The sequence below is a fragment of the Epinephelus moara genome, chromosome 5 (assembly GCF_006386435.1).
Source record: "Epinephelus moara isolate mb chromosome 5, YSFRI_EMoa_1.0, whole genome shotgun sequence".
NCBI classification, from domain to species: Eukaryota; Metazoa; Chordata; class Actinopteri; order Perciformes; family Serranidae; genus Epinephelus; species Epinephelus moara.
In genome coordinates, this window is record NC_065510.1 from 21,214,276 (window position 1) to 21,242,124 (window position 27,849).

Below are 27,849 nucleotides of genomic sequence, written 5' to 3' on the forward strand. Positions count from 1 at the left end.
TAACACACAGACACACACACACACACACACACACACACACACACACACACACACACACACACCCCATTCATTCATATTTTACTGACCTGCAGACACATCTAGGTAAAAAAGTCTTAATCAAATTATGGCACAATTTCCAGGATTTAGAGTCAAATTTTAAATAAGGTTTTTATAAGCATCTCTCTACTACACCAGCTTGCATGTATGAAGGCCTTCGCTTTTAGCTGATTAACTCCCTTTAAAACCATCAGAAGGTGGCAGGTTTGTTTTCATCTGAAGTCCTTAATTTGTGTGACACATTTTGTCAAATTTCAATTACATGTGCCACATCTACACAGCTTCCCAGTGCGGTGCACGTGTGGCTGTGATGAAGGGAATGATGTTCAGCTGTAGATAAGAATCATGACTCATCGTATCACTGTGCTGGTTTAGTGGTGTTACTGGAAAAAAAAATAGTTTTTTATTAGACTTGTCTATTACAGTAAGTATGCTGGACTGAAACTGCAATTGTCCGCATCCTGTGAGAGAATATTAGCTTCCTCTTGGCTGAAGCTCCTCCAGACTCCATTACATGACATCCGCACATCATTGAGGGGAGAGCTATGCTTTTAGAAAGAATTGCTGCCAGACCCCGACACACTCACTTATAATGTATGATAATGGATTTTTCTTAATCCCACCTCATTTCCATGTGCACCCTGGGTGCGCCACGCGCCTCCAGCCATGAAAATACTGAAGGTGTGCTGCCACTCCCTCTGCACAATGCATGGTGCACTTGACTGCACTTTCAACCTGCATTTGATTCAAGAAATTATCGCCCCCTTGGTCTTTTAAAAATTAAAAAAAAAAAAACAGCACTGGATTTCCAGGAAACAGCAGTCATCCATAAGCTCACACATCGTTGGCGCAACACTTTATCAGGTAAACTCAACTCTAAGAGGGGACTCTACTAACAGATTACTAAAACTAGTGTGTCCAGGATGAACTTCCTCCTTGGTTTTCCTAAATGATCAATGGGAATTGGTTATAACAGTAATGAGAGGGAGAAAACCGCTGGGCCCAGCGGCCTAATTAAGCCAGCATCTCCAGCGCATGGCTAATTAATAGTGGAGAGGAAATTAATGAAGAGCTTGTGGCCTGCTGCTGACAGCCAGCAGGAGTAAAATGCAGCTACGTCAGCAGAGAGCCCTGCAGCACTCCAGGTGACTGCCAAAGCCTCCTTCGTCATTTAGACAGCGAGCTGTAATCATGGTTCTTACACCAGGCGACCGCCCCACAGCCAAAGTAAAAATATACAGTCTTCTATAAATACATGCTGAAAGATCTGATCTAAAAGCAGCTTCTTTTAAATGCCAAACTCCATCTGTTGTTGAATCCTCCACTGGGCACTGATCTCACATCAGTTCTCAGAGTGACAGCCAAAGCTTCCCTCAGTTCAGACACAAACTAGAAACCCTGATCTGAGACCAGATAAGCCTCAAAGGTACTGCCAGCACCATCGCCCACAGAACCTTGAGCAGGCTAACTCTAGAACAGGCAAAAAACTTACAAGCTGCTGTCCATCAGCATGGAGTCCCAGCCACTGCCAATGTCCTGTCTGTGAAACACACACACACAGTAATCCTGGGAGGAAGTTATTTTGTTGGACAACATGCTGCTAGTCACATTAAATCTGAACATTGGCCCCAAGAGACGGTGCGATGTAGTTTCAACCACTTGCTGTGTCCCAGAAATGTGTCATTCGACAGTTCTGCTCGACCAGGAGGCCTGGCAAAATGACAGTGCTTCCTTCCTCTCTGCTACAGTGGACAGAATTCAAAGACACATGTAGAGAGGAGCTCCTCTGCACCAAGTAAGTGCAGCTGACCTTACAAACAAGAGCCTGACAGGCATTATACTTCCATACCTAAGCAATAAAAACACACACACACACACCAACAATACAGGTAGGAAAAAAATTGGCAGGTTCAGGTTTCATAAAACACGGCACCAGAAAAGTGTGTTGCATCGTTATGTAGATTAGCTGAATAATTCAAAAGAGGCTGTTAATGAAAGATTAGACCACCTCAGCAAATCCACAGCTATGTCTATGGGGTTCAATTAAAAACGGATAAAAATCCAGCGACTTTTAAAACAGCCATTTAAGTGGGACTGCATGCATTAATGAAAGATAAATGCTCTTGCCCTGTGTGTACATGTGCAAGGTTTCTAGAGGAATACTAAGTGTAGTTATTGATTAAACTCTTTCCTGGCCCATCCTGAGAGACAAACTACATTGCATACTCTGGTCATTGCCAAGTTTGGCCAATGCAGGTTTTTAATGGATCTGGAAAGAACCCCCCTTCCTCTCTTCCAGTGTCCAGGGAACAAAGACAAATAGCTCTTTTATTGCCCTCCTGGTAACACCTCTGTGCTCAGGTTTTCCTTTTTTTACCCTCCCTCAATCCTTTTCCATCTTCTCTTTGATGAATTAATATCACATTGAATAGCCAAGTCTCACATCTTGCCGATTGTTCCCTTTTTAATCAAATGTGATTACAAAGGGCTGCTTCTGAAAGGCGAGGAGACACACTGGGAGAAGTATAATGAGTGTCTGCGTGTGCACACACACAAGTATCGTTGCCACTCAGATAGGCTGACTTTCCGTGCAATTAAGTGACTCTTAACCGGACCTGCGCACATGACTGCAGTACTTCACATTCACAAACACACACGCGACTGGAAAAAATAAAAAACCCTCATTGGGTCCTTATAGGCTAAATGTTTGGTCAGACATTTAGTGCATGCATAATAAAAGCAAATTAAACCATGAAATAATGAATGTTCCTCATTCAAAGTAAACGCGCACCTTCATCACAATGGCAACGGCGAGTGCTCTGCGAAATCACAGAGAAACTGAGTTTATTCCTATTTCTGACGATGACTGACAAATGACTGCATTCCAGGTCAAACACGGATAAGGCTCAGCGCAGGCCGCAGTCAGTTAGCCAGGCGGAAAATTGGAAAATTTAAGCTACAGTGAGTCATTAGCTAAGTCAAATATGAAACAAAAAGCTCTGTCTCCCTGGAGAATTCTTTCTGAAGTCTAATCTCTCGTTCAAAGAAAATGATTTCACTTCAGTGGATTCTCAAAAAATATGCTACCCTTATCATAGTTCATGCTAGCAGATAAAACTGACCATCTTCAGCAAATTCGCTTGTGCACTTTAGCGTAAAGAAGTCCTTTCTTTAGTTTTTATCATCAGCACAGGCCCCCAACTATTTTCCCATCAACTTATCCATTTCATACCCACACCTCAGCCCTCTCCATCTTGCCTCTCTTCCCCTCTTTCTTGAGCTGCAAACTCTGTAACTAATTGGATCTGGCATGGTCTGTAATGACTTTGCGCTCTATGGGGAGCTTTGGGAAAAATCACCCTTCATTTCTTCTGGCATCACTCAAGTGACCACATACTGAACTCCAGTGACATACACCTCCATCCTGCATCTAAAGGGCAAAGACAGCAAAATTTACAGGATACTGCTGATCTCAGGATCGAAGAAGTCATGGACATGTTCCGCTGTAGTGCACTTTCACTCTGTGTATGTGCGTATACATTTTCTATGTGTATCTGCGTATTTATAACACAATCATAGTAGTGTGGTCTCATTTAATTCAGTCAACCTTGAGTGTTTGTGGAGCCGGCTTCAGTCAGTCAAGGAGACACACAAGACATATTTTCCCCATCAAGCAATCAAGCAGAGAGCTGGTACACAGCCACAGACCGAACGCAATCTAACACAAGACTCAATCTGGGAGACTCAGTGTGTCAGTGAGAACAACTCACAAAAAGCTCAAAAAGCTCTGGTTTGAGCAATGCCTGTATTTTGCTCAGACTTCTCGGTACATTACTCATAAAAAATGTATGTTTTGTCAGGCAAAGGACTCGATCTTTGTAAAATATTAGCAGTATGTAGTAATGATTGATTGTTGCATTGCTTATTGTACACTCATCAAGCAGTCACTGACTGTGTTTCAACGTATGGTCTGTATAATATAACAGTTCGTATATCTAACAAATTAGTGCCCCAAGACTAGCATCATCATTTTATGTGTGCTTAATGCAAAGTCACAGGTTAGATTTATGCTAGCTAAGTTACGCAGGTTAGGTTTAGGAACATAAAACATGGTGCGACATGCCTTAAAATAACTCAGTAGTTCACTTTCCACGTTCAACTTATAGTGGATTTGTCAGACTTGTTGTCTGACACATACACCTCCCCAGTCTACCTCTTAATGCAGATGTTGGCTCTTTATGCTACTTCCTTCTTTACTCTTGTCGGCACATTGGTCAGGAGACTGCAGCACTCCTGATTACGTGGGTTATGTACGAATTCTAGTGTATTACTTTTTGCAGGTATATGAGTACAGCCTGCTACGTGTCCATGAACATTTATATTCCACTATTATTCCAAATTTGGCTGTTCCAATTTGATGAAGGTCATGTAAACAGCATATGTAACAGGGTCAATTAAACTGCAGTAATATGTGTGTGACAAGTCAAATATACATTTGTAATAGTATTATAATTCCACAAAATTTGGTTTAGTTGTTATTACCTGACATGCTAAGGCCTCTGTACACAATAAGTGGAACATTTAATAACCAGTTTTTGTACCCCTATGTTCACCTTTGGGGGTATCCCAACTATAAAGGGTGTCTCCCGCCTTATCTCTACTCTTTTGCTGTTGTGCTACATGAGAGAGGTAAGAGACATTTCTCATGTGCTAATTTCTGTGTGCTAGTGCTGTTAGGCTATGATTATAAGTTAATTTTATGCTAACATAATCTTGTGTCGCTTGATTTGGGTAGGGGCTGGAGTTTGTATGGTTGTGTGTGACAGAGGATTTTTGTTTTTGCCACCTGTTGTCAGGAGAGGCATAAATGGCGATCGCCTCCAAAGATATCAAGGCTGGAGTAGTAAGCAGAAGCACAACTACTTTTAAACATTACAAAAGATTTATCAACGGGTTGCTGGATACGCGCAAATATGAAGTATTTATTAGGACGTACGTCATGGCTGCATGTAAAAGGAAGTATCAGTGGAATATTCATTATCATAGTCATGTAAACAGCTTAGTAGGAATATTTTGTTTTTCAGAATAAGGACAAACACCAGAATATTTTGCACATGTAAACAAAGTCATTGAGTAGGATTCCTGTTCAATTGTACCCATACTTTTTGTAATGACAATATCAGTACTACACATGACCTCAGATGAGAAATTGCCTCATTCGTTACAAAAAACTTGGTCGGATCATCTGTTCTTTTAATTTAAGCATTTTAAGAGGTCCAGCTGGCAGCAAAATGTGTGGCTCTTCAGTGACATGTTAACTAACAAACAACTTCAGGACGGAGAGAAAAAAAACAGCTTGCCAGGGAAAAGAACCAGTGCAGAGGAACTTCTGACTCAACAAACCTTTTCCATCATGTCTGTTGCCTCCAGTCAAATTGAGCTGTCGGAGCCAGTGGAGTTCCAGTCTAAATTCAGCATGGCTTGGCTGTAAGTGACTGTATGGGGCTTGGAAAATCAAGTCCATAGGCCAGGGACAAATTTGTCTGCCACTATCAATTATGCCCAAGTTAACTTCTTTTGTCAATAAAAGCCTGTTTCCACCTCAGCATGTGTCCTGTATTAAATCACCCATGCTCCCTCTAAACAGCACGGTTGGCAAGGTGTGTTTTTTTTTTTTTTCCTTACCTCTTTTTCTCTGCTTCATATCTGCTGAGGAGACGCTGCAGACCTCCACACTTGAAGCCCTGGAAATGGGCTGCAGGGGCACCGACAGTTACAATGTCATAGAATGCATCTGTGAGGAGAGAAAATAGAGTTCATGGGATTAAGAAAAGATGTATAATATGGTGCTTTGGAAACATCAGCACTAACAGACCTTGAGGCGAGAAAAATTAGATAAATTATCTGAGTCAAGGTGTAAAAAATACTTAATTTTGAGTAAGATTTTGCAAAATATCCTCTCTGGCAAAGCTCTAATAAGTGTTATATCAACAGTTTTTGATGCCACATCAGGACTGTGTCAGTATTTATGAATATGCCATGCAGCTGTGGCATGCAAGGCTTTAGTTCACATTAAAAAGTCAAAGTTACATGGTGGGTTTCCTGCAAGGTGTTACCTTTTGTAACCTGCACATAGTATTTTTTAAGCCCACACATACATCATATTTATGCACAAATAAGGGGCATGACATTATTCTGCACTCTGTCAGCAGAGTTTCTTTTAGGTGCACATATTTCATGTTGATTTATCTTGTGTCTATATGGCTCTATTGCTAGTCATTTCTCTCTGGCCATCTTTTGGTCTTAATGTAGCATTGGTCCCATATTGAACCAGAAGGACGACCAATGTCACAGCCCTTCATTCCAATTTGCACACCGCCATCACAAGTAAATAAACACTTCACAGACGGCTAGGCGGACACAGAGGTGCTTACAACAAGCCTTGTTTTGAATGAGTAATGGATGAGGCCGACAATTAAATCTGGGGGAAAAAAAGGGAGGAGAGAGGGAGGTGGACAGGGGTTTATGGGGTTGAATATTTTGGTGTGGTTTAGTGCCAGGTCGGTTAATGAACACCTCCGGGAAAGCAACAGTGCACAGCTCCGACCGCAGGAAAACACTGCTTGAAAAATCGTTGAAAATAGAAATTAATGACACGACACAGCTCCAAGTGCTGCCACAGACATGTGAATGACCAACAGCCTCCCGTCCCCTAACAACACCACAATAGACCAATAGTGGTTTGATGTGGGGGCTTCGCTACTACCCACTGCTCCTTCCATTAATTATCCCTGTGCCTGGCCATGAGGCTCCCTGTCCGCCACACGTTTGGTCTCCAGAGTTTTTGGATGTCCAAGTTCCCTTAATTGGTTCTCCCACAGCCGAAGTACACTGAAATACAATGGTGGGTTTCAGAACATCAAGCACAATGACCAATTTGTGCTTGATTTGCCTGCTCCTTCTCTCTCACCATCCTTTGCTCAATATATCAACAACAGAACGAGCCATTTAAGTACTGAGAGGACAGTTGCTCTCTAAAAGAGGAAATTGATTGTGGCGGTCAGGATGAGTGGTTATAATTCATACTTAACCCATTCCACAATCCTGTTTAACAATGACAAAACATCCTTTTTGACCCAAATGACTGCTGAACAATGCTCCGAGTGAAGCTTTGCCAAGCTGAGCTTTTTAGGCTGGAAATATTTTTGCAGTTGTCATTTTGGAGACAGAAGACAGCCGTTCTCGGCAAAACAAATGAACACTGTTTGGAGCTCCAAGTGTTTTTTCTTCTCCCCGATTTCCTTTTCTTGCTGGATGATCAATAGACAAAATGAAAATGAATGGTTCAGGGTCGTTGAGTGGATTGCATAGCCAAACTCAAGACTAATGCATCACTTCAGAAAATCAAATGGAACAATAGAGCAATTGACTACAGTTGGAAACTGAGACTCAGCTCCATTACTGAGCCAGTTTCATTGTTTCCTGTGCCTGACTGATTGCAATCATTTATTGCATGTCTTTTTCCTTTTTAAATCCAACAAAATGTGCAGTTAAACAGCAGTTCACTATCAAACAAGGTTGTAACAGAAAATTAAACTATAAGGTACCTTCATATTCAGTCATTTTGTTACAGCATTCCTGTGACTGGTTTTCCGTACACGGAGCCACTAGTTTCTGCCTAATCTTTCACGTCAGACAGCCATTAAAGTCAAGTTCACTTGATTCTAAATCTACGTAGGTGCATGTGGTGTACTTAAAGATTAATTTTTGTGATTTTTGTTTTGTAATTTTTTACCTTTACTGGTTAAATGACAATTATCATACAGACAGGAAATATAGACTGAGAGAAAATACGGGAAAACTACATGTAACAAACTACAAAACGACACCTTCCTACTTTATTAGAGCAAAAAATATATTTTTTAAAATATCAGTAAGATATTTAAAGGTATACTATGCAGGGTTGTCGGTTACTGTTTGTAAACACGCTCGCCAGCAAAAGTTAAAGTAAAAGCTAATCCTAGATTCACTCTAATTTGGCGTTTCACCTTGCTTTCCCCCGACATCTCTTCCTACCCCTAAACATAGTGTGTCTGCAGCTGCAGCGAGACCTACTTGTTTTTTTTCAGTGTTGTGTCTCTTGGGTGCCTGCTGCTTATGGTCTGTCACCTTGTCAAAAAGCCCCGACCTCGCCTGAGCGTTGGGGAGTGCACAGAAAGTAAGAAAATACAGGCAGAGGGCGGTGTCTGCGCAGATAACTACACCACCACACACTTCTAGTGAGTCCTAAGTTAATATTGAGAGGGAATACTTCTGTGTGAGTCCATACATTGTTTTTTAGGAAAATCCTGCATAGTATATCTCTAAAAAATCTGCTCTTAATGTCTGTCTGCCACAGCACTGCCTTTAAATATCACGCACTGTTAATTCAGATGTCTTCAAAAAGATGGTACACTAATGATGATGCACTTAATCTAATTATATTAAAGGTCCTCTGTATTTTAAAACACATAACTGAAAATGAGTATCAACATTAAGTTTTATACCCAAGACAAGTTTCTCCTTACCGCGTTATCTATAAGCTGCCACAAAATGTTGTGCAGACAGTTGTGTTATTACTGTATCTACATTACATACTGTACAGTATCACTTGCATGTTGATGTTATTTTGTTTCCTGTTAAATATACTGATCAAACATACACATGCATATATTGATATAAATGTGGGTATGGATAACAGACAGAACGTTTATGATGTATGACATGAATATGCAGTCATCATTCAAAAGAAAACTCTTCCACATGAGGACTGACAGTACGGGGTGAATGTCAAACTCACATTTGGATGATTATCTGCACACTGCATGTCAAGTGATGTCTCTTTTCATGAGCCCATAGACATTTAATGTAACCGACTTGTATGTGAGATGATGTGCAGTATGTTTAAGGTGAGAAAAAGGGGAGAAGAGACAGCTTATGCATTAATTGTATTAAATGAAACATTTAGTAGACTATGGTAGTTATTTTCTTTTTAAAGATTTACTGGGTTTATGTAGCATATATTTTCATATATCGAGGTTTTGTGACTTAGCTATTAATATGCTAGTTTAGATCTCTGTTTTTACCCAGATGTCTTAATTAACACAATTAAGCCGATGGGAGCAGTGCGTATCCTGCAGGTACTCCAGATCCTACTGTAGTGGAGTTTACACACACAGACACATCAGCTACAGCACCACTGCCTGGAATTGAGTCAAGGTGTGAATTGGCCCCACAGAGGGTAATTATCAGAGTGTCTATCAATCAATTGACAAACTCCTCTAAGGCTCGTTTTATCTTGATTTTCCCTTTTTCTGCCGTGACAGCGCGAGACAGGTTTCAGGTTGTATGATGACTTGATTTTACTTATTTTATCTGTCATCCCTGATGTCTTCGCTGAAAGAAGCACAGTTTATGTCAAGGTTTTGTCTGTCTTCAACTTCCCATCAATCATCTGGCGTATAGTTGAAATGGAGCCCACTCGCAGGTAGCGAGGCAGCAGTTTAGTCGCCTTAATACAGTGAGACAGTTCCAGGGCACTGCCAGCTAGAGAGCAGCGGAGGAGGAGACAGCCCAGTCTTTCTCTCAGGAATAACGCAAAGGGCTTAATTAGTGTTTTGTGTGTTTTTCTGAGGCCAAGTTAATTCTCACCTTTCAGCCCGGGCGATGACCTAGAACCAACCTGTCTGAGCCCTCTGAGTATCTCTGACAGATGGAGAGGTCAGGCATAGAAAGACAACAGGAGGTGACAACCACAGCAGCTTATAGAAATGCGTCAGATGAAACCACCTTTACACAACACCTGCTCTTTAGAATAGGAATGTCAGCTTTGGTTAATTTTGCTTTCAACACCCCGACATCCATTAACCAGTTATTAACCAGTGAATTTTTTAAGAAAGGCCTTTCCTTTTAGTCTGGCACTCTTCTGACTCAGTAAACTTTAGCAGCACATGTCAAATCAGTGTTCATTTAGATGTAGTGAGATTTTTGTGATGTTTTGAGATGTCTTGCATGTTAGCTTTGCTGACAGACAGCAAGCTAGCTGCGTTAACATGAAAAAAAACTGAGTAGTAGCTTAATTGACCTATAAACTGACATTTGTAACCGGTCAAAAATATTCTCTAACCCCTGATATCCCTGATTTGGAATTTTCAGGTCAAACAACTATTGGGCAGAGTTGCTTTTAAGCAGGTTTGTAAAACTATTGAAAGCAACTTTTATCGAAGTTTGATGATACCAATATATGAAATAGGATAGAAAACAATATGAAAAGTGACGTTCGTAGTGACGAACCTATTGTCAAGTATTGTCACCTGAATCTGCAGCTCTTGCAGCCTTATATTTCTACAGTGAGTTTTCGCTCATTGTTAAGCTGTCCCGTTCACTGTCACTCCTCTTGTGCTGTTTAAGGCTAGGAATAAACCTAGTGGAGCATTTAGCAGCTAAATATTTCCCTCAGAAGTTGGTAGACATTAACAAAAAAAAGAAAAAACTGAACAAAAACAGAGAGAACACTGGACTTGTTTTCAACAGGTAAAAGTATTTGGTGCAATAATAGGTCTAACAGACGTCTAAAGCAGAAGTGCAATACCTGTTTTTCTGGGGCACGTCACCCTCATCCTCTGGGTGTGCAAGTTTATTGGGATGAACTCCAGAGATTTCTGGGCTTTGCAGCAGCTTGGCTTGAACGAACGACCTAAAAAAAAAGAGAGAGACAATTATATGTCATATTGTCCTAAAATATACCTGAGTTAGTGGATGTTTCAAAGATTAAAACATCCCTATAAAAGCTTCTTGTGTTATAGAAAGCCCTCTTCGATCTTTCCAACATGACTGCTTTATATGGCTTTTCTCTTTATTACCTTGTTTATGAGCGTATGAAGTGAGGCATAAAGACACAGGAACAGATTAGCAAACATTAGATAATAAATTGGATTGATGTTCAAATGTTCTCTTTGATTTTCCAATGAAAAGAAAACCCTGGTGTAATCGACTGACTTGAGATATATTTAATGAACAACTGAGTGACATAAGGGAATACATAGCACCAAATTAAAATCCGTTCAAATTAGAGTTTGTAGAAGCAGCTGTAGTGCGGATTCAATTACACATTGTGAGGGTGTGATTGTTTTCACAACTTAATTGCCACAATATTCAAAGTAAAATGGTGGCAAACACAGAATAAAATGACCATTTTTATTTGTCTCCAGTGAGTGGACGCTTAATAAGTATGCTTTAAAAATGCTGCAAGAAAAACAAAGAACAACACAACTAAAGTTTCAAATTAGTAAAGCTCAATTTACCCGGATATTTTCCCAAAGAAAGCATAACTGTAACATAAAATGTCACAGATTACACAAACACTGTTCAAAGCAGTAAATAACAAGTTATTTATTGTTTTGCATTGAGTTATGATTTAAATAACATTAGCCCTCCGAACCATTCTACTTTTAAATGCCTGTGCAAGATTGCTGACACACACTGACGTATATCAGGTAGAGGATGTATCAATTAGAGATCAACAAGCATCTCAAACGTAGCTCATTTTCAATCAACTGCCTATAACATCCTCTAATGAGCAGTGTAATCCTTTCAGCACAGGATTTTATGCCCTTTGCAGCCACGACTTTGTTCGAAATGTCCAATTAAAAATTTTCTGACAAACGATACTCTTTGTTCGAGGCTTATATTTAAGCTCGGAATCACAATCTGGCACTTCACGTTGGCTGCTCAAATCTCCAATATGTAAATAGGGTTGATGAGACCCTTTGAGACGAGGCAAAGCTTTCAAGAACATTCAAGGAACACAGGCAATTTAGCAGTGTTGTGATGTTTGCCAGCAGAGGTAAGTCAGTAAAAAAAGAAGATAGTCGAAACAAGTACAGAAGACCGAAGAATACTCATATCACAAAGTTCCGTAATCTAGTTTGGCATCAAAACTTTTAATTAAATCCTCTTTTAAAACAAATGAATTTGAATTTCCATCTAAGGAATTAAAGCTTGTGTAAAGAGAAGAAGAAAAAAAACAGTAAAAACTGCTCTAGTGCAAGTTACATGTTTTCAGCTTGTCTGCCGCAAGTTATTTTGTCATAGAGGTTGTAGAGGGCCTTGACGCTTTTTAAACATGCTGATGTGATTAATTTATCCAAATGTTTGTGTGATGGAAATGAGTAAATATGCAAATGCACTGATCAGACACAAAATTAAAACCACTGACAGGTAAAGCAAATAACATTGATCTTGTTACTATGCAATGTTCTGCTGGAGAACTTTGGTCCTGGCTTTCATGTAGATGTCACTTGAGACACACAACCCACCCAAACACTGTTTCACTTTTCCCTCCCCCCCTTAGGAGGACAATGTGCCATGCCACTCTGCACTCCAAATTCCCCAGCATCTATCCGACATGCTGGTACCCCCTCACAACCCATGGGACTCAAAGGATCCATCGCCAACGCCCTGGTGCCAAACACTGCAGGACACCCCCAGAGGTATTCACTATGACCTGTCAAGGGATGGCCGCAGACCCTTATGGGGTGTCCTCAGGTGTCTGGCACAAATCGTTGGCTGCAGATCCTGGATTGGTATCTGGGGAATTTTGTGGCCAGTTTGACACCTTCAGGTCTTTTTCACATTCCTCTTATGATTCCTGAGCAGTTTTCGCAGGGTGGCATGTTGCACTGTCCTGCTGGGAGGGACACTGGTATCGGGGAGTGCCACTGCCAGGACCCAGGATTTCCCGGCAGAACACTGCACCATAACAAGATGATCAATGTTATTTACTTCACCCATCAGTGGTTTTACTGTTGTGGCTGATTAGTGTACATGTGCTTGAGGAGATCCATCTGTTCATTTTCATTATCGGTGAACTGCTTTAGGTCTATCTGACACGTTTGAATGGCTCGTATAAGACTGAATAGACCTTTGCATTCTGTGGTGCTTTATTAGTGTTGTATTTCAGTCTTTTTTATAACATCACAGTGATAATCTACAACATTTTTTTCTGTGTTTCTGATATTATCATGTGTGATATGTAGTTAGCTGTGCTGTGATCACACAGATAATTCGACACACCAGCGTTGCTGGTGGTGTGACTACTGATCCTTGAATTGACTGTTAAGGAAGTTTAATTTTTTTCGTTGGCAAAGATCCCCTGCCGTCTCTCTGCCCGCCCACAAAGATCATGGCTTATCATGATATCCACACAGTATTTCTCGTCCTTTTTCAGACAGTCTGCTGATGTGGGAAACACATCAAAACATACATCCATTTACACTGAAAGTTATTATTTCACCCCAGGGAAGATCTACCAAGACAGACTATGAACTTTCATACGGAGAGTTACTTCAGGTAGCGGATAGATTCTATACAGAGGCTATATGCAAAGTTGTATTTGTGGAGCCTTATGGTTCTGTATATCTCAAATCAGTATCCTCGTGCAATTACGACAGCAAAATGAGAATGAGGAAGAGATTTCATTAATTACTCAAATTTCTCCAACTCACTGACTGGTCTGTGGTCTTGTCAACAATGATTATTTTCTCATCTAAAAGGCTGACATTCTGCGACTGTTTCCAAATATTAAAGTGAAGCCGAGTGTGCCTCATACTGTAGCTCATCAGGTTTGTTAATCGCGGCATAATGACAAAAAATAAATAGTATCCACACTCTGCTCTTCTACCTGACATGGGCCCTAACTCTACTTTGTGTTGAGAAGAACTAAACTAAGCAGTACACACTGTTTTCCGTCCTGTTCATTAATTACTCTCGAGGCATCAGACCTGTATGCAGCAATCAAAGCTTCAGTGCTACGAAGGTTTATGTTTACACAGAATCTAGATGAGAAAATCTGTTACCTGCCACAGGTTTTTAACATCATTTGGCAGGTTGGCCAAACGTGAAAACAAATCCACTGCACCTCCATTACTGTATATGATGCTGAAACTGCTGACCCACTCAAGCTGAAATGTGTTACCTCAGAAATGGATAACACTTATGACTCAGCTGGAGCTGACAGCGATGTGACTTATTACTTTCAAGCACTGAAAATCAATCATGTCTTCTTCCAAAGGTGATAACAGATTTGCTGCTACTTATCAAAGTGCAAATGTAAACAGATGCCATTTCCGCCACTGAATATACTATCTGTTGACTTAATATAGTGAAGGCCAAAGCAGTAGCCTCATATGTAGAAATGTGCAGTCTAGAACACTAGGAGACAGATTTGCTGAGGCTTTTGGGCCTCTTTTTCAGATGTGGTGTGATGCATTCATATGTGTTCTGTATTTATCAAGCAGACACACCAGGCTGGAGGTGCAGTTTGTTTGGCGTTTGTGTGAGTTTTTGCGACACTACAGCCACGTTAACAGATTTATGAGGCTCTATGCAAAGTGATCTCATCCCCACTCGTCGCATTTTGATGCTTGGGCAGAAGCCGTGGGCGTTACTAAAATTACGCTGGGGGCAGCCTTTTGCATCGTATCTTGACGCAAAAGGGGTCTGCAATGAGAAGAGGTCCGCAGTAAAAATATGTTGGTGGTTAGGTTTTAAGCAACAAAACCACTTGGATACAGCTAGGAAAACTTGTGGTTGACTAAGTCACTCAAGGCAACATACGAAAGAGATCTTCGAACTTGGTTTAGGCAACTAAAGTACTTTGGTTCCTGCTCTGTAAAGATCACAGATGTTGCTATAAAACACATGGCTTTGAGTGGCACAAATACCGCAACTGATGTTGTTTTTTGTTGGCCTGAACACCGGTCTTCTAGGTCAAAGTGCGGTGTTGGATGGTCATAATAGTGATGCCTGGGATCCTGCCCAAACGGCACATTTTGGCAGTAGTTAGACCAGATTAGTTTTCAGCACAGATGTGTTTTGAGCTAAAGGCTAATATCAGCATGCTAATGTGCTGATGTTCGCAGGTTATATTAACTAGGTTCACCATTTTCTACATGCTAACATTTGCCTGTTACCACTGACTAAACACAAAGTACAGCTGAGACTAACAGGAGTGCCACAAGTGTTCTGGTACTGAACCACAAACCAAAGTACTAAGTGAACTAAAATACTGACCAGACGATGGCACTAAATGAAATGTCACTAAAGTCAATCCTGTAGGGTCCTTTAATATCTGTAGCTACCTTCACAGCAATCCTTCAAATAATCAAAATCTCAAAAAACATGGATATTTTAATCTCATGCAACCCAATTGCTAGAATAAATATTGCCATTGTACATTTCTGCTAACTACAGATACAATACGTAACATTTGTAAATTATTATGCACTGGATACATCGAAACCTAACGTTTCTTTACATTTCAATGGTACTGTAGTTCATGTGGTTATGTTTAGGCACTAAACCACTTGATTGTAATGAGGGAAAGATCATGTTTTGGCTTGAAATACCCAGTTTTGGGGGCACAAGCTGAACAGGAAACACAGCAATGTAAAAAACAGCTGCTTTTCATGGCACTATCCCCGCTGGAAAAACAGCGAGGGGTCACTAAAACACAACAAGTTTGTTGTTTGTTAGTCTTGAACAGTGGTCTGCAGCCTGGCAGGCGTCATGCCTTGACATGTCATTCACCATCCCCTCCGTCACCAGATGGCAAAGTCAGCTCATATACTATGTCACTTTAGAAACGTTGATATGATACATGTGGTATGTGCACATGTAATGTATTCATGGTTTGCAGAAATGCACAATGCCAACATTTTCTTCTGGCAGCTATCTCATGGAGAACACATAAGCCATCCTCTAGGGACCATGAATGCTATGGATGCCGTTAATGCACAAACTTAGAAAATACATCCAGTAGTAGTTGAGGTATTTTAGTCGACAGACCAACATTGCCATCCATAGCCGCCAGTGCAGCTAATAAAAACTCTTGACCTATATACTGTTTGTGCAAATGTCTTCACCCAGAGAGAATCTAACTGGTCTTTTCAGTGTACATCATCACATTTCTGTGCTAGGAGGAGCTGTTTCCAAAGGCTAACATCCAAGTAAATGGCTAAGCTGTCATCCCTGCTCAGTGGGCTCTCACTGTCTGCTGCAGAGCTCTGGGGACCAGGCTAATCGAGCTGGTGACCGTTGTAGGTTAGATGAATTAGCCATATCAGATCCCCATCTGTTTGCCCAGGTGGGCTGGCTATGTGACAGAAGGGCCGGTGCCAGTAATACTGACCAACATCTGGTCACTATCTCTTCTTTAAATCTTTCCTGTCATTTCTTTGCTTTTAGACACTTTTCTGAGCGGCTTTGAATCCTTCAGAAGATGAGCAACCTATATCCTATGCTTTTAGAAATGCCGCTTGGCTGCCTGGAGGACAAACTGTGAAGAAGAAAAAAATGAGATCACAAACGACTGCAACACCGTCTTGTAAGTGAGGTCTGTCAGATCAGTGTAGGTCTGTAGCATGTTAAGGGTTTCATCTTCATGGTCCTGTGGCGCTGAGAGCACAGCAGGCATTTCTAATCAATCCACACTTAGATATGTTGTAGACATAAAGGAGGAGTGGACACCTGTTGTGCAAGCAGTGGAATCATCCTGAGATAAGTGTGAACTGAACAAGTGAGTCATGTCTAACGATACATTTTAAAAAAAAACAACTTTGATCCAATTCATGCCTTTTAGCATTTGTTATTATTTTTAGGGGCTTTTCTTTATCATTACTATTTCTCATGTTGCCTGTAGTAACCTGCATAACAGAAAAAGTCTGTGCACTCCACAGCTGAACATCTTTACCTGCAGGCAAACAGACTGCAGAGACTACTGTTCTAATACAGATACCAAAGAGAGAAAGTAAGGTATAAGCCTTAATCTACAATACGTAGCTCTGGGCCTTAAACTGAAGTTATCCCATAAGAGTGACTGACAGTTTCTTGTGCAGAGAAGTGCCAGCAGTACTGGTTGTTCAACAAACACCACGCTAACGGGATTACGTCTGTGCCTTTAATTCGCTGGCTGGTAAACAATGAAAGTCGGGATGATTAATTTATGAATAGGATACAGTTATTAGAGTATCTGAAGTGTTTGCTGAGGTCAGCTCATCATTAAAAATTGATAAAATGGAATCAGTGAGTGTGCTGAACCTGAACATGGGGACTCTGCCTCAACCTCCCAGCAGACTGTTTCTCCGCTTCTTCTACCTGCAGTTTCTTCAACTTTGTTTTTATTTTTGTTCCAAGTACAAAAAAAGCAGAAAAATAACAAGAACCTGCATCTGACCCATGTAATGTGCAAAGACATCCCATTCTTCTTTTGCACTTGAAAATCCCCCTGACTCAAGACTGACCTTAAATTATGTGCACACTGGAGTCAGTCTCTAATATAATCGCATGAATATTTAGTTAAGGACAGAAACCCTCAAAGCCAAGTACAAACCTGCACAACCAAACTATTTTGAAAACATAATTAAAAATGTAGAAACTCCATACTGTGAGAGAGTTTATAGTTGGCATCCTCCCATCAATTTTGTATTGTTTTTAAGACCAAAGCACTGGCACAAAATATGATAGAAATGTGTGTGTACAAGCTTAAAAGGCTGACTGACAACATTTAGTTCTGACATGATGGAAAACATCACAGTAACATCATATTGATTCATTTAATGATCAATAATCCAATATCATCAATGCAAAGTGAAAACATTGATCCATAAAATTATTTTTAAAGGTGCTCTATGTGACACTCACAGCGTACGAGATGTCTGGACATTTTCAACATGAAGGTGGCCGAAGCGGTTGCTAGTGGCTAATGGTGCTAACTCCATAACCAGGGGTAGAACCTGAGGGTGGTCGCTAAGCTTCTGCAATGTTGCCCTTCCAATATCCGCAGTAACTGCCCTATGAGCACAGCCCAAAGTGGCGGCAATAAGCTAATCAGTGGGCTACACACATGCACTAACAAGCACAACAAACCACAGAGAGGCCTGGATGACAATACAAGACATAGTACAAGCGCCAGGCAAGAAAAAGACCACGAGGATATTTACTTCCCCTTTGGGAATAAATCAACAGAGTGGAAATATTTTGCATTTTGGATAAAAGATGAATCAACAGACAAAGCACATACTATATGCAAACAATACTGTTACGAGGTAAAATACTCAGGACAAACCTGGCTATGCATCTCACTCCGCTAACGTTGCACTACAGCAACATTAGCTGCTCTGTTTCACCAATGTTAGGCTGAAAAAACTTGCATGCAGGCTGAAATTCAACTGTGCGCTTTTGTCAGGAGATGCAGCGACTTAAACAAGCGGAGAGTGAGTAAAACCGTTAATATTATACAGAATTTATCAAGCTATAAGTAGAGAAAAAGTCTGCTAGCTGCTAGGCTAATTTATGCGATGTAATAGTGCTTAAGCTGATAATGGGTGACTAGCACAATAACAAATGTTTTCGTTGAATTTTATACTTTTGTTAAATGTCTTTGTTGTTAAGCCATGTTTTAAGGGAGTCAAATTTAAGTACACATTACTGCACTTAACCAGTTACAGTTATTTACAGTTATCATTTATGTGTTGCTTTTATCTTCAATGGCCAAATGCAAAAATGAAAGGAATGGCAGCTTCTTTTGTAACTAACTGCGTTAACAGTGCATACTACGACATCATGCCCATGGTGGTCATGATATCATCTCATATCTATTCCAGGCCCCTGGATTTAACTAAATTTGAATCCTGGCAGATTTAGTTATATCAGCAAATGTTGTATCAGTGTCCAAAGAATCAATATAATATCATATTGTGATGAAACTAGTGATTTACACCCCTGGTGTATACATAAAGGTTAGGAGAACAATGATGATCATTGATTATTTTACATTAACCTCTCTTGTGATGGACGTCACTCAATACTTTTGTCACCATTTGTTTAGTTTGAGTAATGATGTTGTCATTCCTCCTCTCCCCCATATTTACTCACCCACCGGTCTTCACATTCAAACCACCTCCACACTCTGTCTCTTTGTGCCTCTTCTCTCCGCCTTTTTTAATGATATTACTTATCAATAATTAATCTGCAGCAGCTTGCCCACCCAACTTGTTTAGCAACGTCTGTCATCCTGTTAAGTAAATGCAGAGCTGGATTAGAGTGGTGAGTTGGGCAGGGGCTCCTTCGTGTATTGCAGCATCTGTGCCACACAGGGGACTTGTCAGAAACTATAATGACCAACGCCACATTATCTATTCCTCTCGCCCTCATCTCCTCCCTCAGAGCTCAGGCAAGTAGTGCAAAGGCTTAGCCACCATCATCTCTGAGCAAAGCAAAAGCAGCAGAGACAAATATCTCATTATTAGGGATGAGAGTAAAACAGAGCTAAATTAATCAGTAGCCATAATGTCCCTATATCCATAGGAAACTAGAATATGCATAGGAGGAGATTATGGAGAGGGAAAGAAACACATCCAGAGGGACTGATCAGTCTATGAGTTTCATAATGTCTGTTTGTTTTTTTTGTGTTAAGATTTCCATTTGTAGTGACTGAGTGAGTTGAAGACAGAGACAGATAATGTGGGAACATCTGTTGTTTTGTACAATAAAATTTGTCTTTGAATGCATGTTTATGGTCAATGACCACTGCACATACAGTACAGCATGCATGTTCAAATGCAGTATGTATTTTTATCCTTCTTTTGAACAGCAAATAAATCACCCACATTTTTCTGAGTACATTTCAAACACCACACTGGCATTCTGGGGCACGATCACATGTCCAATGTTTCCCTGTTCAGTGTCAGAAGCAAATGAGAAACAGCCTAATTACTTTCTGTGCTCACATTAGGAGCTAACTGCGTGGATTAATTTTATTATGTAAAACATTTGCAAAAAAGTGTGCAAAAATTATCTGCATACCAAGTAGTACACAGACTAATTGTAAATGAGATGCAAGACTTGTGTTTTTGTTTGCACGCAGCAGACATCTGCATCAGTTTATGTGCACTGCAAACGTTTACTTTAACAAAACAGAAGGGCACAGGGGCACACACATTTCAATTGCCCCTGATGAAACCTGCGTTGCTATGGAAACTCTTTGACAGCAAGTACATAAAATGAAACAACCTTTCACTAAGCTTTCTATTGACAAAGAATCCATCTTTCAACTCAAACTTGTCCTGCTTTTTTGGAGTTAACCTGACAGGTTAGGGGCCACTGCAGTGTTTTGATCTATAATCAGGTTATAAAAGAGTCAACAGTGGGACAGGTCGGGCCAGATTACATACATTACACACCTCAATCCTTTAATTAGTCCCACAATGTCTCTATATTTAGGGGCCAAACATCACAGTAAGAGACTACTTCTTACAAAATCACTCCAAACATGTTGGACCTTATTCAAGAGTGTTCGTACGACTTTGAATAAAACACCTTTGAACATGTGTGTATGAATGCCTGTGTGTACAAAGGTAAATCTTAGCAGCAGGTGCAGTCATACCAGTAATCTTGTCCAGTTCAGCCAGAGTCTCCTGGTAGGAGCTGATGATTCCTCCGTATCGTGTCATCACCTCTTTCCTTAAGTTGTCCCAGTGAGGAGAAAGCTCCCCCAGCTCCCTCAGGTCCTGCACCCTGCAGATAAACACAGATCCATGAGGAACTTTGTGGTTTTAAAGCTCAAGTTGGTCACTTTTATAAAAAAAAAAAATGTTTTCAGGAACACATTTTAGTGCACTGTTTAGCTGTAGAATGAAAAAGTTTGTGACCTGGTAGCCATGTTGGAAACTGTCGGCCACCGGCTGGAGAAAGACTTTGTCATTTTACAGCAAAACAGCGCACCATAATATGTTTCTGGCAACCTTTAAGGTGAGAAATATGCAATGCAGTAACAGAATACTGACTCCAATTTGATCAGCGCTGCTTAGTCTGACAGTTTGACTGCAGTTCACGAGCAGTGATTGACAGCTGCATTAGAGACTTTTTGGCTTTGGTTGTTTTTGGTGCGCTGCAGTGATGCCATCATACCATTAGAGGCAGGAGGAATAGGAGGACGGGCATGATTCCAGAATACAGTGACAGTTTGAGCAAATATGACATGACGTTATTTTCAACTGTAGCTTTAACGGATATAAAACAAATCATCAATGTACATTATGCCGCTTAGCTTTTTGTGTTTGAAACATTTAAATGGGTCATATCCATTCTTCCCAAACTCTTTACTGAGGTTTTTTGGTAAGGTATAGAAAACGCTTAACACTCCTGGTAAAGCACAGACACAAGCTTGCACATAATGAACCAGATACACATGCACACACACACACACACACACACACACACACACACACACACACACACACACACACACAGTAACGTCCTGCAGCGCCCTATGCTGAGCCAGATAAACACATTTCTGAACCTCAGGCGAGTAGCTGGTGCCCACTTATCCACTCTGCCCTATCAAATTCCTCCATTGCTTCCACCATTCTTTTACCATTAGGTATAAAATAAACCCATCTGGTCTTTACTGGTGTCACTGGAGTGATCCACTGCCTGTCTTTCATCTAGTTTTGCCTGCAGCCTCGGGCCAAAATCATCCGTGCTCCTTCTTTAGGAAATAACAGCGGCCGTGCACAAGTGTGTGCATGTGTGTCTTTGTTTGTGTGTGTGTGTGTGTGTGGTTGTCGGGGTGAGGGTGCTGATTTCCTACTATTACATACAGCCTCTTTCATTGGGTCATTATTTGCATGTGAAAGGCGACATCAGATGGACAGATATCATTCAGAAACCAGCCCTCCAGCATCCCTTGAAAAGTAAATTGCAGTGATATTATAGAAATTAGAGGTTGAAGGAGGTTCAACATAGTCTTCAGGATGACAAATACATGGTCATATGCATTGCTTTCATGATAACGAGCCCACTTTTCAGTGATTACAGCTCATACATTTTGTATACTGTATGTCTTAAAATGAAAGGCTGCATGTATAAATGCTCGTTGGTTCGACTTATTGTTGAGATCAGGCATAATTGCTTGAATGCATAATGTAGTAGTTATTTCTTTGTTATAGTTCAACTACTACAACAAAGCGTTAGGCGCTGATAGCCTCTCCAGACTGTTCCTTGGTTTCCTCCAGGTAAGTAAGTTATTTTTAGATTACTTTGAAGTACTTCAATGCACAGCGGAGTGCGATAGAAATGATGCCAGAGAGAAAGCGATAGAGAGAGTGAGTCAAGGTCATTTCTATCATATGTATGATCAAACCCACAATATTTTAAAAGGGGTTTCAGCCAAATTACAAAACAAACAAAACAAAAACATATTTTCTCATATATCTCTAGTGGTATCGAGCCAGCCATGCTTTCAACAGTTTACACAGGGACCATTTCTTTGTTAGAATGTAGTTCTCACAAACACTGCTTGTGAATCATGCAGACACACTGTTTCTGAAAAGACATGTTGTGGTGTAATTTTTAAAGCAATGTTTGCACTAGAGCTAGAATAATATATTGGCCAATGAAGTGTAGCCTAGTCGCCATTAGAAAATGTTGGCATTATAGGTTTCTTCAAAACAAGGATACGCTACATTCGTACATTTCATACGTATCATATCAACATTTCTAAAGTGATGTCGTGTATGAGCTGAGGCAGAACGAGAGGCGAGACACCTGCCAAGCGTTAGACCACTGTTAGGGACCAACAAACAACAAAACAGGTTTGCTTTTTTTTTACGGCCTGCAGCTGTGTTTCCAACCAGGACTGTGCCACAAAAAGCAGGTGTTATCAGCTAAAACATGATCTTTTCCTAACCGAACTGAGAAGTTTTTGTACCTTAACCTAATCATAAGCATTATAATGTAGGCAATTGGTCTTGCTTATGATTACCATACCTGCATTACTGAGAATCATCACCGACACGCCTTAACCTAACCACACATTAACCACAGCGTTGTGTCCACTAGAATCCTCTGCATAATAACTTATGCAATAAAATGAGACGTATCAGTGGTTTGCAGAAACACGCAATGCCAACATTTATTCTGGCAGGAGGGTGACACCTGCAAGCAAGTTCAGGCCGTTACACTCACATGGCACAGTCTTCTCACTGCATCTCATAATATATAGTAGTAATAGTAGTAGCCAGCTGAGGACCGGGGGGGCAGGATGGGGCAAGCCCTAGGGATGTGACTTCTAAGTGGGTAATATTGACATGGCTGTTCAAACTGCGGAAGCCATTACACTCCACCTTCCATACTGTAATTGACAATTTAATGAGGGGTGTTTCCTTTCCTTGAAATTTTCACAGATTAGTCTAAATTATAGACTTCACAGTGTATGGTTATTTGCCAGTGCATTTCCAAATGGTTCGAGGCAATTTTCATGTGTAGTTTGTGCTACTGTATCACAAGCATTCATGGTAGGGACGTCTGTTTTGTTAATCAAACCTATATCAAACCTTAGAGTGCTATACCTTGTTTCACTCAGAAAAAGAATGACTTCCAAGTCAATATAATCTCACAGCAAGGAAATATCTGAGAGCATGATGGGTGAAATAAAAATACATGGAATTCACCGATTTGGAAAGCTTCAATACACAATATGTCATTTTCTGCTCCTAGGGGTCTCTCAATCAAAACAATAACTAAAGATGCAGTTTGTAACGTTGTGAAGTAGCATAGGATCATGGGAGTTGTTGTCTTCATTGCTAAAGAACCACCGTAGCTGTTTATTTTTAGGTTAAGATTCCTTCAGTATTCATCCTAAAGGTTTTTTTTTACCGGGATCTGAACAATTTGCGGAAGTCTTCTTCTCCTCCACCTCCAAACAAACCCCATAATTCTTACAGGCATAAACTTGGAATAAAGCAGTTTCACGTTAAAAATCAGGGTCTCTCTGACACTCTTCTGTGGCCAAAGAACTACAGGACAGGCTGCTAGCTGAGCTGCCCTAACGTTAACTCAGCTTGTTTTAAGGTTATTACTGGGTGCTGAAATATCCACAAAGGTCTCCTCCTCTCAACAACATACGGACCTGGTAATCAAAACTGCTAAAAACTTACAAATTTAGTGGTATCTAGCGGTGAGGTTGCAGAACTAAAACTTCTCCCATGTGCCAAGCATGTAGGAGAACTACAGTGGAAAAGATGAACGGCCCTATCTGGAGCCAGTGCTTGGTTTGTCCATTCTGTGTTACTGGAGAACATCATAGTGGACCCTGTGGGAGATGACCCACTCTCGATGTAGATAAGGTAATGAAAACACAATGATTCTTATTTTCAGGTGATCATAAATAAAGAAAAACATAGTTATGATCATTATATACAACTCCTGCGAATAGATGCACCTAAATCCTACACACTGGACCTTTAAGCCGTCAGTGCTGCTGCTGTGGTTCTTACCATTTCAAAAACCCAACCTCCACCCCAACACACACCTGTAGGCTCTGAGTCTACCTGTCCCTACAGGGGGTCGTTAGTGTCATCGCATCCCACTCCCTGCTGTGCTGAGCTTGGTGTTTCCTTGTGGGCAGCGTAGTAATAAGAAATTACCGAGCAGCATGCCAAACTGGGTGTGAGGTAATTCAGGAAAAGCTTCACCATTACTAAAGATTAATTTTGGGGCTTTTTTGCCTTTAATGGATAGGACAGAGTGAAAAGGGGAAAGAAAGAGAGAGGGGGGGGGGGTGACATGCAGTAAATGGTTGCAAGCTGGTTGAACTCGCGACCGCTGCAGCGAGGCATCACCTCTGTATATGGGGCGCTGACACTATCTATTACGCTACCAACACCCCAAGCTTCACCATTACATAGTGGGCTACCAGACAGCGCTGTAAAATTTATCATCTGTAAAAAAACAGAAAATGTTATCCAATTTTACGCTCCTTAAATATCATTATTAGTATCAGCCTCAAATATCCAGTATTGGTCGGCTACAGTAAGCATCACAAAGAAATTCCATTCACCTCCACTGTGTAAGGAGAGATGCAGAAATCTCAGGGGAGATGGTGTATTAACACCTGGCACACTAAATTAAATTTATCTCAGTTGATACCACTAGAGGCAAATGAGAAAATATGTTTTTGTTATTATAATTCATGTGATTCTTTAAATACACACCCGAGCACAGTATGCTATCAGCTCACGAAGCATACACGCAGCAAACATTTGCAAATGACATTCCAGCCCGGTTAAAAACAACTGAACCCGTTGTAAAACAAATGGTAGATCACATACAAGACATTTTCCTCATCTCTCGCCTCGGTCTGGTTCTAAACAAACCTGCAGCTGGAAACAACCTCTAGGCAGAGAGGCGCCACATGCTGGGCGACGCTGCCAACAGGCTCTGCAGGTGGTTGTAAGTAAGTTATGCTTATGGCATAGGGAAGAGAGGCAGGAGGCTTCCTTACAAAGGGAGTACATTCCAGATTACCATAAGCGAAGGAAGATTACAGTACCATGGGCAGCAGCAGAGGCAGCAGCACAGGCATGCATGTGATTTTAGGTTATTCAAAAGGGAGCATCATTTTCACTTTTGGCATTTAGTGCTTGAAACCATTCTTAATTATAAAAGGATTTAAACAGAGGCCAATGATGAATATACATGTTTATTCAAAAGCTGCTGTGTGCAAAAGTCCCAGAAATAAGATCAGCTCCTTTGTAAATGAGGATGGCTGATAACTCCTTTATTTAAATGAAATAAAATCTACCATCAGTTCTTAAAAATGTTAAAACAAACTCCTAAAATAATGGAAAAAAAAATCCCTGCTCTTTTATTGAAGCATGATGCTAGCATTGAGGTAGATTTCAAAGCTTGTGCAGAACATATTGTTTCCATCATACTTACTGCAGTTAAAGTGACCCCCTCATACAGTAAATGGACAATTTTAGCCAATCAAGGGTCAATGCTTTCTCATTTCTTTTGTTTATATGGAAAATGTTACATGGTACTAGATTGTTAAAATGCTCTTAAAGTGATTGCAACCATATACAATTATCCATAATCTCTACCTACATTTCTCAGCCACTGCTTTTGTGCATCACAGTGTCGAAGTGGACCATTGTCTCTTGAGAGGTCTCCTGTTACTTTGTGTTGGGGAGTCTGGAGTGGAGGTCAGAGTGGATGATCCTGGTCTAAATAACAGATAATGGATAAAATAATAGAGAAACATATCTGCTTGCTAAATGAGGGTGATAAGGCAGTGGCATGGTGGGTAAAGAGATATGATATCACCTCCTTAATCAGAGGACTATTGTGTGGAAAGAGTAAAGGTGTGATTGGGGGGAAAGGCGCGATAAGAGCATGTGTAGGCTGATTAACTATATGCATGTAAAAACAGGGTAACAACGTCAATCGGGTCTTTCACATCGAACAGCGGACATTTTGTAAAAAGTGCTCCAATAAAGAGTTTATACATAAGAAGTATCTTGAAGATCTTATGTTCTTGGTTTAAATGTTTAAAAAGTATTATATAGGAGGATCTAATTATAACTTAAAAGTACAAATAACATTTTTAGAGGGTTTGAATAACGTAACCTGTTCAATGCATGGATACTTTTCATGCTCTGAATGGATTTAATCTCATAGCTTTAAGATACTGTATACATACTCCTATCATACTGAGGTGATTTTCTTTTCCTTGTCCTGTTGTTTGAGGATGCTTATTAGTATGTTTGTTGATGATATTTTGTTACTGCTCAGGTTTTGTTGACATCACTCATACAGCTGATAACAATCTTAGAACTTCTATCCCTTAGTTAAATATAAAATACATAGTCAAAGGTTGCTTCTTCGAGACATGGCTAAGCAACGGTTTGTATGATATCTTACGTATTGGCGTCTGAACGGTTTCGGTCAGGTTTAGGAAAAGAACCATGGTTGGGCGTTACAGCGTTATGTACTAATATAATGTGACACCATGTTATGTGCTTATTGTAATGTGAAAATGACTCAAAACTGACTTTAGTAACAGGTCTCCTGGTTCAAAGGCCAATGGTTGTTTGACTAGACCACCAACCCGACTACATCCCTACGCACACTTTGTCGCTTAACGTCACCTGAATTCCTCCTCTAGCCAGCAGGCTATATTACCTCACAGCCTGCTGGATCACAACTACATTTGTCATATATTGTATAAATTATGGTGCATTACTTTTCATAGATGTATGTCAATGGCTGTATATAAAGATGGATGGCATGACGGCTCCCCAAAACTGGTCAGCAAAAAAAGGTCAGTAGTACAGATAATAAACCACAACGGATCCAAGTTAGCAGATGAACATGGGCCAACTAAAGATGATATTTGTCAGTTTGGGGGGTTCTTATCACTCTGATGAATGTTCAAGTGTTTGTTTTTTTGTTAGGTTTGGGTTTAATCAGTTAATTGATGCTATAAAAACAAGGTTGGACATCATGAGTGACCGCAGTCTGTGTAAATCTGATCAATGGCCCTGCTCACTGTTGGGTCAACCAGGGTATGGGTGGGAACTCAATACTAGCAACTTCTTGATTTCTACTGCGCAGACTCGGGCTCCAAATGACAAATATGGCAGCGTCCATATCTGGAATATTTGGCTTCATTTTTGTGCACCCGAAGGAAATGAAGATGTGTCGTCCATCCATATATACAGTCTATAGTATTATTACAAACAGTGAGTGAGAACAGCCTGAGCCTGAGTGTCGACAGCGTAGGAACTGATTTCTGCTACATATTGTTCAGAATGAAAAACAATTCTTCTGGAAGTAACTGAATAACTAAAAGCATTCAGAATAATGCAGCAGATTATCTAGCTGATTATACTTTTCAAAAAATCACGAGTT

General features: G+C 40.4%; 1 protein-coding gene across 7 annotated transcripts in view; it reads right to left on the reverse strand.

Moving 5' to 3' along the window:
- Positions 1-27,849, reverse strand: part of inpp4b (inositol polyphosphate-4-phosphatase type II B) — a 201,758-nt gene that overhangs the window by 48,815 nt on the left and 125,094 nt on the right. For all 7 annotated transcript variants that reach the window (XM_050044694.1, XM_050044693.1, XM_050044695.1 and 4 more), the window contains 3 exons: positions 20,540-20,670; positions 10,688-10,792; positions 5,743-5,851 (listed from right to left, as the gene is read on the reverse strand). In XM_050044694.1, coding sequence (XP_049900651.1) covers positions 5,743-5,851; positions 10,688-10,792; positions 20,540-20,670 — 345 coding nt within the window. The remainder of the gene's footprint in view (positions 1-5,742; positions 5,852-10,687; positions 10,793-20,539; positions 20,671-27,849) is intronic.